Raw genomic sequence first — 15,866 nt, 5'->3', positions numbered from 1 at the left:
TTAGTACTAAGAAGACACTACTTTCTTCCAAGAATAGCACTTTCAAGATATGTGATTACCTTGAGAAGTGTTCACATTGCACAGATCCCACAGATCTGGACTAAAAATAAATGTATATTGTAAGCCACAAGGGAAAAAAAAAAACATTTTCTTAACATTATTTCACTCCTATTTAACCTGTATGAATTGCTTTAGCTATGGAATGGTAGGGTAACCTACATTTTTTTTTTTTTATTGTTTTAACTGAGTTGAACCAGGAATGCCAGTTTTTCTGAAAGTCATTTTAAGACAATATTCCTAACTGATACCCCTACTTCTCTCTCATGGACCCCTTTCCAGCCCTTCAGGCTTTGAGTTGCCTTCATGCTGCTCCCAGCTTGCCTGTTGCATGCCACTGGCTCATTTCCTACTTCCAAGTAAAGCACTTTCTGCTAGAAGATAAGATAAGCTTCTTCCCTCTTAATCAACACTCCCACTCACAGACTGAAGGATTTAAGGGAGAGAATAGGAGACAACCTGCCCACAGATATTTAGCTTTGAAAATCCCCACATGAATCTCTAAATGGTGAAATTCCATTTAAAACAAAGTGGAATTGTACCAATTTCCATCAGGGTAGTTAGTGGTTGCGATTCTGCGAGTTAGAAGATATATTCATTATGTAGATCTCCCACGTTGTTGGTCTTCCCTGCACAGTACTTTCTCCTGACAGATTCTTTCCAGCTCCACTCTGAATTTTATATTTCAGCAAACTTCCAGAATGTGCTTCTTTTCTTTAGTAAAGTGTCTCATAAAGTCAGCAGAAAGCCCATTGCGATGGATGTGTGTGCATAAGCGGAGTGGATACAGGGAGAGTGTATCACTCTTGAAGGCTATTTCTGTATCCCTTAGAAATAAACCAAATACAACCATAAAATCTCAGAACTAGTAGGTGTCTTGAAAATCCAATCCTATTCCTCCATCTAGCACTTACATCCTCTCTATAATCTAGTGACAGTGGTGAACAACATCACAATTAGAGTGGATGGGAATGAAATGTCTGGTGAACACGTTGAAGGAAGTACATCTCTAAGGTCAACAAAGAACTTCCTAGGCAGTTAGTTGTTCTCCCCATGTCACTTCCTCACTGTTCCCCTGATTCTTGTTTCTCCACCAGATTCTCTACGCAGGAGTGGTGGTGTACGCGCCTGCTCTGGCGCTTAATCAAGGTGAGTTTTGGACATTCCCTTGGGCACATTCCACCCAGTTTATGCCTGAACTCTCACTTCAGATACTTACACATAAAATATCTTGCTGGGGAGATATTTCTCTGGTTAGGGAGCTATAAATTACTGTAGATGTTACTACATAAAGCTCTAAAGTTGAGCATTGAAAATAATGCAGTTATTTGATTTTGCTTCACATGGTTTTAAGTACCAAGTTTGATTGCTTTATTTATTTGGGTTTGTTTTTGTTTTTTTAATCATCAAAATTATAACAGCTTTGGTATTGTATATGAACAACCACTAGGTAGGGTCATCTATAATATATGATTCTTTTTCAGTGATTTCATGAAGTGGATAATCTGAGTACAAGAGTAAAAGGGGCCTGTAACAATTATATTAAGATTTATAGTTGATCCTTTTGAGGAAATAAAATCCTGGAAACAAAAAGGAAAGAAAAAAATAAAAGTGAAAACAAATTTTACAATGACACCCACCATATAGAAAGTCCTTAATATTCAATTTAATTGGGCTATGTGCTTACATTGAGAAATAATATTTCATGGTTGATGTTTAGGTGGGTTTTAGAGTGCTCAGAAAACTTTGTCAAGGAAAACAAAAAACCCTCAAAACCAAAAAATATTTGGACCATAGATTGGAAGCTACAGAATCTTAGGAAAAATTTGACTGAACATTACATGAAATTTATGGACTGGCTAGAAGTATAAAAATGTAGTAAAAGAATCTTTCTCAAAGATGAGAAAATTTAATGAGGGAAAATTCTAATTTTATTTTTGCCCACAAAGAACACTGACAAAAATATTGTGACTTTTTTGTTCATAAAACTTGCTCTTTTACTTTTTCCAGAGAAAATTCTTTTAATATTTTTTTCTTTTTTTCTAGTGACCGGGTTTGATCTCTGGGGCTCTGTGTTTGCAACAGGAATTGTTTGCACATTCTACTGTACCCTGGTATGTATCTAGCTGTGAAAAAGTATTTAGCACTACCTCCTAATATGGGGTAAGGGCAAATCTCCAACAACAGGCATCTAATTATAGCAGAAATTGCTATTCCAAAATTAAATAGAAGTATGTCAGCTTATCTGTCCAAGTTTCCTGAGGAAAGTGCTGTTGTTTTATTTAAAATTCTTTTAAGTACTCACCATTGGGAGAATTTAGGGTCTGAGCTCCTTTCAAGAGAGCCATGCCTAATAAGAAAAGATTTGATGAAACAAATGTCTCCTTGAGAGAAAGGTGGCCCTGTGCAATTCCTGAGAAAAAAAGTTTGCTCATTAATAGTGGTCATAAGTCATAAGTAGCACTTATACTTCATTGTCTATTGGTTGAGAAATAACAAAATATATGTATGAATGAATAGAATGGCTGGTATTTGGTAAACTTGAGGATTCCATGGCTTGTTTTTGTCTCATTTATGGGTAAGCCTAGATTACATTTAAAATTTGGCTTTACACATGCTCTGTTTCTAATCAAGGTACCTGAGTGGTATTGGCAATATGTTTATATAATTATTACAATTAGTTCAACAAAAATTATTGAGCCCTATTGTTTGCCCACACCCTACAACTCAGATCTTTATCATTCTGAGTCATTGCACCATGTGTGAGTTATAATTAACCAGTTAAGCATATGGCGATGGTTCTCAGACAGTAGGATTCTCTTTCCTCTTCTATAGAGAAAAATAAAGTAATTGATATATCATGTAGGAAATCATTCATATATATTGGCATTATTTACGTATCACATGAATATCTATTTAATGTAAAATCTATCCTGATTATACACGATTTTAAAATGCCCTTATCTCTCTTTTTCATACTTCAAATTATTTCTTACACTCAAAGCTTTATCTTCATTTTTTTTCATTCCATTCTCACTACCATAATTCTATTCCAGACACACACCTCCTCCTACCTAGTTAAAAATACCTTCCTGCTCCTTCCACCTTTGACCGTGTATGACAGATCAGTTGCTCTGCGGTACCTGTCCATAGAAGGGCAACAAGATACCAGATATAACAACTTCTTAATGCATTGCTGGCCTTGCAAAAGAGATCATAGCTCTCCAAATAAATCTTTCCCCCTACAAAATAAAGTAGCAAAATAATATAACAACAAAATAATTTTAAATGTATGAATAATGAGGACTGATATTTGGAAGGTGGGTAGACAAGATGGATGGGGCTGACCTGAAGGCAGGTGTTGATACCAGTACTACTATTGAGATGTTGGACCCTGGGTCAGTGGCAATGTACAGTAGCTGAGCTTGACACTAACACATTACACTGGGATCATTGAGGAAAGCTGAAGTGGTTCCACTTCAGTGATGCACTTTGGCTCTTGCAAGGAAAAATGTGCAAATCCTCTCTGGAGAAAGAATTCAACTTAGGAATATAAGATACACACAGATAAAGATTCAACAATAATCTTATAATAAAATGTCATTAGAAATATAAAATAGTAAGGTACCATGATTGAAAATCAGCGAAACAACAAATGAGATTCGGCCTCTCAAGAACAGCATTATTGGAATTGCACTATATTGAATAAAGAACAGATATGCACAAAAAAATGAAATTAATAAAGGATGCAATTTCAAAAATACATAAGCATCAGGAATGACCACACAATATAATTACTATGATAAAGAGCAGATACATTAGAAGAGGCAGTTGGTATACTAAAAGCTATGTCTAAAGGAATGACCCAAAGTATAACAGAGAGACAAGGAGATGGAAAAATGAAGGAGAAATGGAGATATCTGGAGGATCAAGATAAGAAAGTCTAATTTATGTCCAATTGGACTCTCAGAAGATAGACTCCAGGGGGAATGAAAGAGATGTAATATTTCAAAAAACTACAGCTTGTAATTTTTCAGAAATGATAAAAGACAAAGCATTTATAGATTTAGAAAGGGCAACCTTAAAAGACGCATTAATAAAACAATAGAACAGCAAATACAAATAGAAGATCTGAAAAAGAGCCAGAGAGCAGAAACAGAGATACCTGCAAAGAAACACTGAAGCCAGGTTTCTTAGCAACAGCAATGGAAGCCAGAAACAAAGGGATAATGTATTCAAAGTATTGAGGAAAAACAATTGTCAATTTTATGATTGTGTTTTGAACAAAACTATCTTTCAGGAGTTGAGTGTAAAGAAACAAGAGAATTTAGCACTAAAAGATCTCCCCCAAAGAAAAATCTAGAGGAAGTACTATAAGAAGAAGCAAAAATATTATGACAGTTGAAAATGGAGGAAGTGCTGATAAGAAAATAGAATAGTAAACATTTAGTAAGTTTAGTCAAATAATTTCAGTGCTTAACTATTATTTTATATTATAATTATATATTATATTATTAAATGTTATTATATAATTTAAAATACAAAGTATATCAATAATAATTATTATCATATATAATTTTGGAATTAAGAAAAATTATAACCCCCAAGTTGTATAACAATAGCATGTTAATCAGGAAGAGGATAATCAGACTTAAGGGTTTTATAATCCTTGAATTGGTGGAGATTAAGGCATTGCTTAAATTTTGACTCTAAATTTCAAAACCCGGGCAAAATTTTAAGGGGACTCATTTAAATGAAACTTTCAAAGTGGAACGATGGAATTAAAATAAAAAACCTTCATTTCATCTAAGCAGGAGAAGAGAAGAGGAAAACAAGTATTAAAAAAAGTAGGACAAGTAGAAACGAAAACCGCAACCTCAGAAACAAGTCTGGATATTTTAATGATCACAATAAACTAAAAGGAACTAAATTTACTACCTCCTAACTGGTTCCATGCTTCCAGTCTCTTCTTGTTTCCACACCCTGCATGCCTCTGTCAGATTAATCTTTTTAAAACATCTATTTCTTCATGCCACTTGACTGACTTAATTCTCTTCTTACTTCCCATTGTTCACAAGATAAAGTGCAAGCTCCTTAGCCTGGTGTTGAAAGTCTTTCCTTATGTGACTCCAATGCACTCACCTAATCTTTTCTCACCACACCTCTGTTTCACCTCTCTTCTCTCTGGCCAGGCTAGAGGCTACGGCTGAACATCTCACCAAAATGGTGGCCTATTTATCTAACGCCTTTGCACATTTTTCAGTCTCTTTACTCTGCTAAGCCTGTGGCTGCGTGACATCTAAAATAACCAGTGAAGGGAGGTAGGGGGGAGGCAATTCCTGCTATCCAGGGGTTTGCAATTTAGTAAGGTGAACATTAGACCCAAAACAACACAAACTGATTAAATATATAAGTGATATGCAAGGCACAATCAGTTTATAGAAGATCAATGGGGGGTGTGTGTGTGTGCATGTGAGTGTGTGTTACTGCAGAGTGAGAAAGAGAGCCAGAGTCTTGCTAAATGAAGAAGTCAGAGAAGTCTTCATGGTGGCTTTCATCTGTCTTTTGATGAATATTTGATAAAGTGGTTTGTTCTTTTGCCTCATGTCTAGCTGATGTTCAGATTTATGCAGATTTTTCCATAACGAGTAGCCTCTAAAAACTGAGGCCTTTAACAATTGGTCTTCATTGCACAAAAATCTGATGTTGAGATTTGGGTTTGGAAGGCTTAAGGTCTTTAAAGGATATCAAGATAGTGCTACCTAGGAGGTGGGAGGTAAGAAATTTATTATTCCTCAAACCATAATTTGAACAAAATATATAAATGCAATGTCTTTGGCAGGTACTTTAATGTCTACTTTTTAAATTGAATTTTAATTTTAATTACAAAAGAAATGATGCGACAACCCCAGTGTCTTTTTTTCTTCTTAAGATAAAGATGAAGCCTGTCATCTTTTCACTGAAGTTCTTGACACTCTGGAGGAGTAACCAGGGATGATAATTCTGTTTTTCAATGTTAAAAATACCACAAGGTTCATTCATTTTCAAAGCACTTTTTCATATATCTCTTTACTTCATCTTTCCCTATTTGCTCGTCCCACCTGCTCCATGGTCCTATGGGCTTTTATACCTGAAATACTATAGGAGCCTCTCTCTCTTCTTCCTTCTTGCCCACATGTTCTCAGCTATAATTCTACATTAGAATCACCTGGGGAGCTTTCAAAAGACACTTAGGATGCGACCCAACACAGACCTCAATTAATTCAGAATCCCTGGGGATGGGATTCAAATGTTTTGTTTTGTTTTCTTCTTTTTTTTTTTTTTTTCTTTGTAAGTTCTTTAGGTGACTCGAGAGGGGAAACAGGTTTGATAACCCCTGCTCTAATCTCTTGCCTAATCACTCTACCCTAAGTTCTGCTATGATATTCATCCCCCTGAAACTCTGGTGTGCTCATCTCACTAGGTGACCATCCTTGTAGCTCTTAAAACTCCTTCCTCCATGAATGTCTGCAATCTAACATTCCTTCCTAGTTCCTTTCTTCTTCCTTAGTATTCTGCCATCTCAGTTTCCCAAAATGTATTCACTGTTACTAGTTTTACAAAAAAAAAATATGTCAGGTTGTACAAACTAGGCCCAGGTAATTATCCTTAATTCCCTTACTTTATCATTGCCTGTATTCAATGAATCATAACTATGTTGATTTTATGCCCCAAATATCTTGCAAATCCATCCACTTCTTTCCATCTCCACTCTACTTCAAACTGCCAATCATCTTGGGCAGGGACTATTGAACTAAACTCTAAGCTTGTCTCTCAACTGCTTTTCTTCTACAGTCCTGAAATTTATGCTTCACACAATTGCCATTGAAACTACTATAAACAAATACCAAAACTTCTCATCATATAACTCTCTTTAATGATCTCTTATTGCTCGTGAGAAGTCATTTAAGTGGCCTTGCCAGGCTCTGTGTGCTCTGGTGTCTAGCAAATTTAGCAACTTCCCCTTGGGGCGTTCCATGCCCTTTGACCTATATACTCCAGCTTTCTTTCATTTCCTCAGAGAATCAATGCTTTTCCTCCTTCACACAGGCTGGTCCCTTCTCCTCTTTGTCCTCTGTACCTAGTAAATTTCTGCCCATTCTTCAGAACTTAGCTTGAACGTCATATTCTCAAGACCAGTTCAGGACTCCCTGTTATGTGCTCCCATGGTAACTTGTCCTTAATTGCACTTGGCACAATTTTAAGTAAATCACTGTCATGTTGTCTAATATCTGCTTCTCCCATTAGATTACAAACTCTGTGAAGTTAAGGAAGGGATTTTAACTTAATTTTGCTTACCATTTTATTTACCATTTTATTTTCATGCTTAGCATAGTACTTGGCACATGCTCAGTGACTGTTGCTGAATGAATGAAAGAATGAATGATTGGATTAGGGAGTTTTGTATTAGCAGGAGATTGTACTAGTTGTGCAGGGTTGGAAGAGTTGCAGGCTTCATTTTTAAGAACTCACATCCCTTCTCTTCATTTCAGGGTGGATTAAAAGCAGTGGTGTGGACAGATGCATTTCAGATGGTTGTCATGATTGTGGGCTTCTTAACGGTTCTCATTCAAGGATCGGCCCGTGCTGGTGGAATACACAATGTAATAGAGCAAGCAAAAAATGGATCCCGACTAAATATATTTGAGTATGTCCAGTGCTACCTTATAAAGATTTCGCTTCATCACCTAAAATAATATCTGGGCATCAGAGAACCATCTTTGTTTACTCACTTCTCTGTGTCTCATAGCTTTGATGTAGATCCTCTCAGGCGGCACACTTTTTGGACAATCTCAGTGGGAGGAACTTTTACATGGCTTGGAATCTATGGAGTTAATCAGTCAACCATCCAGCGATGCATTTCTTGCAAAACAGAAAAGCATGCTAAGCTGTAAGTTATTAATCAAGAAAAATTTCTATGTCTTCTGTTACCTTATTGGATACTTTTTATATACTTTCTACTGGGATGAGTGTGTGTGTGTGTGTGTGTGTCTGTGGGTAAAAGAAAGAGAAACAGAGAGATTCAGTTAACCCCGTCAATTTTTTGAGGCAGGCATTACTACTCTCATTTCAGCAAGGAAGTAGCAGAGGTGGGATTAAAACTGAAGTCTCCTTACCTTTGCTCTCAATTATTTGCTGCCTCCATTTATTGAGAAACGACTAGGTTAAATTAGGCACTGTGAGTGGCATGCAGAGGTAAATGCCGCACATTTCTTGTTCACACTTTCCATGATGAGATGGCCCTATTTGTTTGATTCAACATGTGATCTCTTTAACTATTCTTTGTCTTTTGATATGTTAAAAGTTAAACTGAGGCACAATTAAATTTGAAAGAGCTTATTTGAGCAGTGATTCATGAGTCAGGCAGCTACAAAAGAGAAGTAGTTTAGGAGTTCCTTTGAGGGAACACAAGGGGCAGACATTTATAGGACAAAGAAAATATTTGATTGGTTGCAGGTCTACAGCTGTCTTACTTGGTCTATTCTGGTGGCAGTTCCCTAGTTGCATAACTATGTTAGTTGGTGGCTTCTGATTGGTTAGCCTTAAGTTTCCTTTTTATTTGATATAGTCATTTACAAGACATAGCCCAAGTTAAGTTTCCCTTATATTTGCAAATCAAACAAAGTTAAGCTCACTTATGAAGCGTGACTGGCTTTGCTCAGGGATTCTTCAGGCCTGGTCTCTATTTTAATTTACTGTAACAGATGTTTGTACTCTTAAAGCTTCCAAGGAGAGGTTAAAAAAAGAAGAAAGCCCAGGATGGTGTGGCAAGCCATAAACAGGCTTTAGCTGCTCCCACTCTTACCAGGCCTGCTTGCTCTGAAGGACAGGAGCCATGAGTGTCAAGCCTTTGCCAAGCTCTGCAAGTCAGCCCGTGCTCTACAATGGGGACCAATGGCGGTTACATAGTCTTTCACAAAATTGGCAGAAATAAGCCAGAATTGCACCAAAAGTGGTGTTTCATCCCCAGTGCTGCTTCCTGAGGTTTCAGCCTTCTGGCCTAATCAGGGTGCCCTAAACTTTTCTTAGAGAAACAGTCACTATGCATATTCACCCAAAAGATTTTAAAATACTTTCAATGTACAGTTTCTTATGTTCACTGAATAAAACATAAGATGGCCTGGAAATGATTAAACCATTTTGTAAGTTGAATTCCAAAAGAAGAACTGTAATGTTACTACTTATATATGTTATAACTCTCAGAATGAAGAAATGAAAGCGTTATCTGGTAATTCCATCAATTCACTAGAAACATTCAAATCTCATTATAATAAATAATATTACAACAAACCTTCCACACACATAATCATCTCTTTATCAAATAGCCATGTTACTGAAAATCCAGGTAGACTTTGATTTTAAAATTCATTTAAAGTTCTGCTTTAAAATAAACTAGAGTTGATTGCACCTGTAAAGAGAAGAATCCTTTGGTGAAATAAATTATAACTCTCTGTTAAATCAAGTTTATAAAAATCTTATGAATTTATGTTATATTATTTTCTTTTGTGAATATGCCTAATTTCTCCCTATTACTACTTTAGTATCTGAAAGTTAGAAAGTGTATCTCTTTCATCATTTTTCCATACAAGTACAAGCATAATGCTTTGTGCTTATTAAATGTGTGTCATTTATTAAACAAAGTAATGCTTCAAGAAGGTCATACTTGTGTGTATGTATACACAAGGGATGCACACACATATGTAGGAGTATACATATGTGTGTGTATGTATACACACACACATACGCACATATTCCTGTGTATGCATCTCAGAGCCTCATTTAGCAGGCTAGTTTAATTCAAACAAAATTAATGCAATCCCATTCATATAGTTGCTTGGAATTTGAAATTTGTTCTGTAAGTAGTTAATAGGTATGAAAACTGGCAGAAAAGGACAGATAGTCATGAACAAAGAAACGTACGTAATTTCCTAAGTGTTTAGGACTGCCACTCTTGTTTCTCCACATCCCCACTCTCATGAAAGGACCAGAACCGTGATAGTAATTTTGTGAAAATAAGGAAAGATGAAAAATAAAACTCTCTTTAGAAAAGACTTCCCTGTTTCATTCTTTTAAAAGGGCTTTAAAAAAAAAAAGAAAAGAAAAGAAAAGAAAAGAGAAGAGAAGAGAAGAGACAAGACTTCCCTGAGAATCTAAGGTGATTGGGTTAATATAATTCAGGCGTGTGATCAGTCAAGATGGTCAGTACAGTTGACACGCACTGCACTGGAGGGGAGCTTGCCATGGGGGGACGTGGGGAAGGCTCTCATTTGTCACACAGCTGGAGACTCAAGGGCACTGCTGGGCTAGCTAGAGGCCACTCAGAGCCAGCTGCCCATGGACTCTCACCTCGGAGGCTCTACAGAATGCTGATTAAATACTCTTCTTTTGCTCATTATCTGAGAATCTAATGTAATTAAAACATTCCAACAGGGCATAGAAAAATCTCTGGTACTTAAGGAAAATACATCCTGCAAAATAGGTGTGTAAAAATAGATTCATATAGTTCCTACTGAATGTGGCCACTGGTTAAAATCAGTAGTAATTCTTATATACATTTAATTATATGCCCAGAAATGCTGATTGCTCACCAAAGACAACTTAAATCAGATCTTCCTTGCACCTAGAAATTATATCCCTTATTAAGTCACTTAAATGTGATTCCTGGAAGCTGACTCATTCTGTTTCTAGACCTCAGTTTATCTTTTAGGACTGTGGTCCCAACCCCCAGGCCATGGCCAGGTACCTGTGTGTGGCCTGTTAGGAACCTGGCTGCATAACAGGAGGTGAGCGGCAGGCCAGCAAGGGAAGCTTCATCTGTATTTACAGCTACTCCTCATCGCTCACATCACTGCCTGAGCTCTGCCTCCTGTCAGATCAACGAAGGCATTAGATTCTCATAGGAGTTCGAACCCTACTGTAAACTATGCATGCAAGGGGTCTAGGTTGCATGCTCCTCATGAGAATCTAAAGCCTGATGATCTGAGGTGGAGCTGAGGTGGTGATGCTAATGCTGGGGAGCAGCCACAATTACAGACTATCCTTAGCATAGAGGTTCAATGGCACAGAGGCTATAATAAGTCAAATGCTTGCAGACTCATATCAAAACCCTATCCATGAGTTGCAAGTGACAGTTAAGCTGCATGGCAGGCTTTAGAGTGGCAAGTGAATTGATGTACTTCAATTGTACAGCTGCATCTGGTGGCAGACTTTAAGTCAGAATCAGACACTTATTTTAGTCCCCACGTGGCTGCCTATTATTTTATTTACCACTTCTGTCCACGCCTCTTTCCTGCACTGCGCACTTGTCTCAGTCACAGTTTTGGTAAGCCTACAAGCTAACCCTAGCAAAAATGAGTAAAAAACAAACGTCGCTGGAGAGCTTCTTTGAAAAGGGGGAAAGACCCAATGATGAAACAGCAGAAGACTCTAAGACTGTCAACAAAATGCAAGCTGCATTTAAAAGAAAATACCAAGAGACCTACTTAAATAAATTATGGGTTCATTGCAACAGGTGATTCACATTCTCCAAGCCCACTTTGAATAATATGTGGCAACCGGCTATCCAATGAAGCCATGAAGCCTTCAAAACTGCTTCGCCACATGGAGACCAAGCACCCTGCATTAAAAGACAAGCCTTTGGAGCTTTTCAAAAGAAAAAAGCATGAACACAAAGAACAAAAGCAATTATTAAAGGCCACCACTTCATCAAATGTGTCTGCACTGAGAGCATCATTCTTAATAAAGCTAAGAAGCTCTTTACCATTGGTGAAGAGCTGATTCTGCCTGCTGCTAATGACATTTGCTGTAAACTTTTCAAAGAGGCCGTAGTTCAAAAGGTGGCATGTGTTCCTCTTTTGGCTAGCACTATAACTAGACGAATCGCTGAAATAGCAGAGGATATTGAGGCACAATTGTTAGAGAGGATTAATAAGTCACCATGGTACGCAATCCAGGTTAACGAATCTATCGATGTTGTCAACAAGGCAACAATGCTTGTTTTTCTGCGATATATTTTTCAGGACGATGTGCATGAGGATATGTAATGTGCACTTTTGTTGTCAACCAACACCTCAACTGCAGAACTATTCAAGTCTTTGAATGATCACATATCAAGAACACTGAATTGGTCATTTTGTGTCAGTATATGCACGGACAGAGCTGCTGCCATGACTGGACGCCTTTCTGGTTTCACTACTCCGGTCAAGGAGGTCCCTTCGGAACGTGAGTCTACGCACTGTGTCATCCATAGAGAAATGCTGTATGTTTGAGACAACTTCAAATCTCCATACGTTCTGGATTGAAGTCAAGGTGGAATACCCTAAGATTGCCACAAAAGCACTGACAAGCCTGCTTCCTTTTCCAACATCCTATCTTTGTGAAGCAGGGTTTTCTGCAGCGACAGCAACCAAAACAAGATTACAGAGTAGACTGGACATAAGCAACACACTTTGGGTGTCACTATCTCCCAGTACCCCCAAATGGGACCATCTAGTTGCAGGAAAACAAGCTCAGGGTTCCCACTGATTCTGCATTATGGTGAGTTATATAATTATTTCATTATATATTATAATGTAATAATAATAGAAATAAAGTGCACAATGAATGTAATGTGCTTGAATCATCCGGAAAACATACCCCTACCCTGGATCTGTAGAAAAATTGTCTTCCATGAAACCAGTGCCTGATGCCAAAAAGGTTGTGGACCGCTGATATAGAACTGCTGGGAGTAAATGGTGTCCTGAGGGTAGGAGGAGCTGATGTAGGATATCACAGCCCATCTCCCGGTTACAATGAGCACATCCCTGCACAGTCACTTTCGTTCCATTCCCATTGCCTTATTTTTCTCGTATCTCTTATCATATTTATTTATTTTAGTTCAGTGTGAATTATCTGCCTCTAATCCCAGAATCTAATCTCCATGAGGGTGGGTTTTTTGTTGCTCCCTTCTATGTCTGCTTCTAGATCCCTACTACCTAGCAGATATAGAGATGCCCAATAAATATTTTTTAAGTGAATCAATGAAGAGACCTACTTTACAAACAGGAGAATTAGCGCTGTATAGAATCAAAGTCCATTTCTACTGAGAAACAAGTGAAAGTACAGTGACTTTAGTGTTCTATTGCCATGGGGTTTATCATTTCCCATAGTTGAATGGTAAAGTTATAAAATTGTTTTGGATAAGGAATGAATATCCTCTACATGGCTATATAACTGCCATATATTTTTACAGAGTGTAACTCATTCAATCCTCCTATTAGTCTTATCATAAGAAGTAAGGCACTTGTTACACTCTTTTTACAGATGATGTAACTGACTTGTCTGAGGTCACACAGTTATTAAGGATAAAGTCTTCTGACTCAAGGTCCAATGCTCTTTTCAAAAAAGAAATCATGTAAAAAGTACAATCATATTGTAATGAATTTCTACCATTCATGCATTCAATCATTTCTTACCATAAGTAAAATAATTCTTTATCTGCTACGTGCCAGAACTATTCTGTGCTCTGGGGATGCAGCTCTGTGTTTGTTCGACTCAAGGGAACAGATAATAAATGAATAAATATACTATAGCATATCAGATTATGATAAATGTTATAGTGACATAAATCATTTAGAGGAGTAGAAACTGATAAGAAAGCAGGGAGAGACTGTTTCAGATAAGGATGATCAGGGAAGCCTCTCTAGGAGATGACCTGAACAAATGTTTGAATGGCAGAGAGTGAGTACAAATAATGCAATTATAGGTATTGATCATTTTATGTGGCAATTGTATTCCCAACCCCCACCAAATAAAACTAACCAAACAAATACAAATCAAAGATAAACACTGTTAAAGTACCTCCAAAAAAGTAACCTTTGAGATAAAAACTTTTTTGAAATGTAAAATTAAAAACTCTTCTAAATGGGGTAATTAATATATTTGCTTTATAAATGAGGACTTTTATTTAAGAGTCTTCTGAAAGTCAGGTACCCACCTGTACACTACAGGGTTTAGGGGGCTTTGAAATAAATGTGTGTCCTTACATTTGAATGTAGATGCATCTGATTCCCTTCAAACAATGACTAGGTTTAACAATGACTATGTCCAGTGTTGCTCTCCTGGCACCCTGTGACTCCCTCCACAATGAGATTGTTCCTTCTCTCAGACCAGTGTAAGGCCAGCCTACTTTCACGTCTTCCCTGGGGCTAAGAAAAGTCCCAGGAAGAAGATTTTGACTTTCAAAGGACAATAATGAATATAAAATAACCATAGGATACTACAAAAGTACCCAGACTGGAGTTATGCATATCTGTGTGTTGTAAAATAAAATGAATTGCTTCACCTAACATGAGTAAGATTATCCTAAGTTTTTCATACATACTATTGTCTTTTAAAAAAAAATCAACTTTAACTTTTATCTGAATTAATCTCCAAAGTGACTATTTCCAAAACTTATCTATTTCTATATTATGTCATTACCCCTCTGGAAGAAAAGATGTTAAAATGTAATTTGGCTTTTTGACAGCTTTATGAATTGAGTAGGGGGAAAAATCACTTGAAGTTATATAACGTGAGTGATTGGTATGTCAAATTTCATCCAAGACATTACATCTCACAACATACATATTGAAGCTTTGCAAAAAACTCCCGATTTCAAAGGAAAATCCATTTAAAATCTTACCTTATTTAAATTTGGTAATCAGTCTAAAAAAGTAATGTTCCCAAACCAAAAAAAAAAAAAGCAAAAATATAAAATGTAATGATTCTTGAAGGCTATAGAATTTTATTTTACTAGCAAAAAGGCCGCAAATCCTTTACCTTGAGTCTTTGGTAATGACCTCACCACTCCATGATATGGCATACAGGCTCCCAATAGGCTCTGTGTTCTTTTCCAGTGCCTTGTACTTTAACTTGTTGGGTCTATGGATCATTCTGGTGTGTGCCGTCTTCTGTGGCTTAATCATGTACTCCCAATTCAAAGACTGCGACCCTTGGACTTTCGGCATGATCTCAGCACCAGACCAGGTATGGGTTTTCTTGGGGCCAGTGAAATGAGTGTGCTTTTGGCCATTGTTGGGTAAATGTTAGGCCCTTTTCTTTTTCTTCCTGAACCTCTAGCTGCTTCCCAAACCCCAAGGACTCAGCTTCTTTCCTCTCCTCTTGGGTGATATCACCACACACCAGGCTCTAATATGTGGGAGTGAGCATGTTAAAAATAGAACACCCCACCTTGTCCCTGGAGACAAGGCCTGAACCAGGGCAAGGCTGGAGGGAGTGGAAGGTAGGCTTGAACCCATGGCTTTGGTTGTTGATGTTGGCTTTGGACTCTTTCTACAGGTCTCAAGCTTGATTAATGATGCCTTAATCTCAAACTGAACAAAATGACGCTTATTTCCTCAACACTTCTGATCGGGTCTTCTCATCATAGCTTAACTATCACACCAGTATACTACATTAAACATGGTTTTGAAAACTCCATTTACGGAGAATGTGCTCTAGAGAAGCAATCATTCCCCTTTCCTTCTCCTATATATTTAACTGTCCTGCTCTGTCATATGGGAGCTCCTCTCCCACAAACCTGGCTTCAGAGTAGAACCATAACACCAAGATTTCCTGAAGACCCATTTTATGGGTTTGTTTTTAGGGTTTAATTGTTAACATTCAGGATAAACAGTCAAGAAAATGGCATACATTGAAAACATAAGAAAATATATTTCCCATCTCCTTTTGCTAAAAAGCTACATTCCCACATTTCAGACACTGCTGAGAAGACCACTAATTCTGTTCCC

General features: G+C 37.3%; 1 protein-coding gene across 2 annotated transcripts in view; it reads left to right on the top strand.

Moving 5' to 3' along the window:
* SLC5A12 (solute carrier family 5 member 12) overlaps window positions 1-15,866 on the top strand; it is a 174,077-nt gene that overhangs the window by 9,584 nt on the left and 148,627 nt on the right. For both annotated transcript variants that reach the window (XM_069471202.1, XM_069471201.1), the window contains exons 3-7: window positions 1,155-1,206; window positions 2,104-2,171; window positions 7,590-7,744; window positions 7,847-7,987; window positions 14,973-15,102. In XM_069471202.1, the coding sequence (XP_069327303.1) occupies window positions 1,155-1,206; window positions 2,104-2,171; window positions 7,590-7,744; window positions 7,847-7,987; window positions 14,973-15,102 (546 nt within the window). The remainder of the gene's footprint in view (window positions 1-1,154; window positions 1,207-2,103; window positions 2,172-7,589; window positions 7,745-7,846; window positions 7,988-14,972; window positions 15,103-15,866) is intronic.

The sequence above is a fragment of the Eulemur rufifrons genome, chromosome 6, assembly GCF_041146395.1.
Source record: "Eulemur rufifrons isolate Redbay chromosome 6, OSU_ERuf_1, whole genome shotgun sequence".
NCBI lineage: Eukaryota > Metazoa > Chordata > Mammalia > Primates > Lemuridae > Eulemur > Eulemur rufifrons.
Note: the sequence above shows the minus strand (reverse complement) of the source record. Positions and strands in the feature narration are given on the sequence as shown.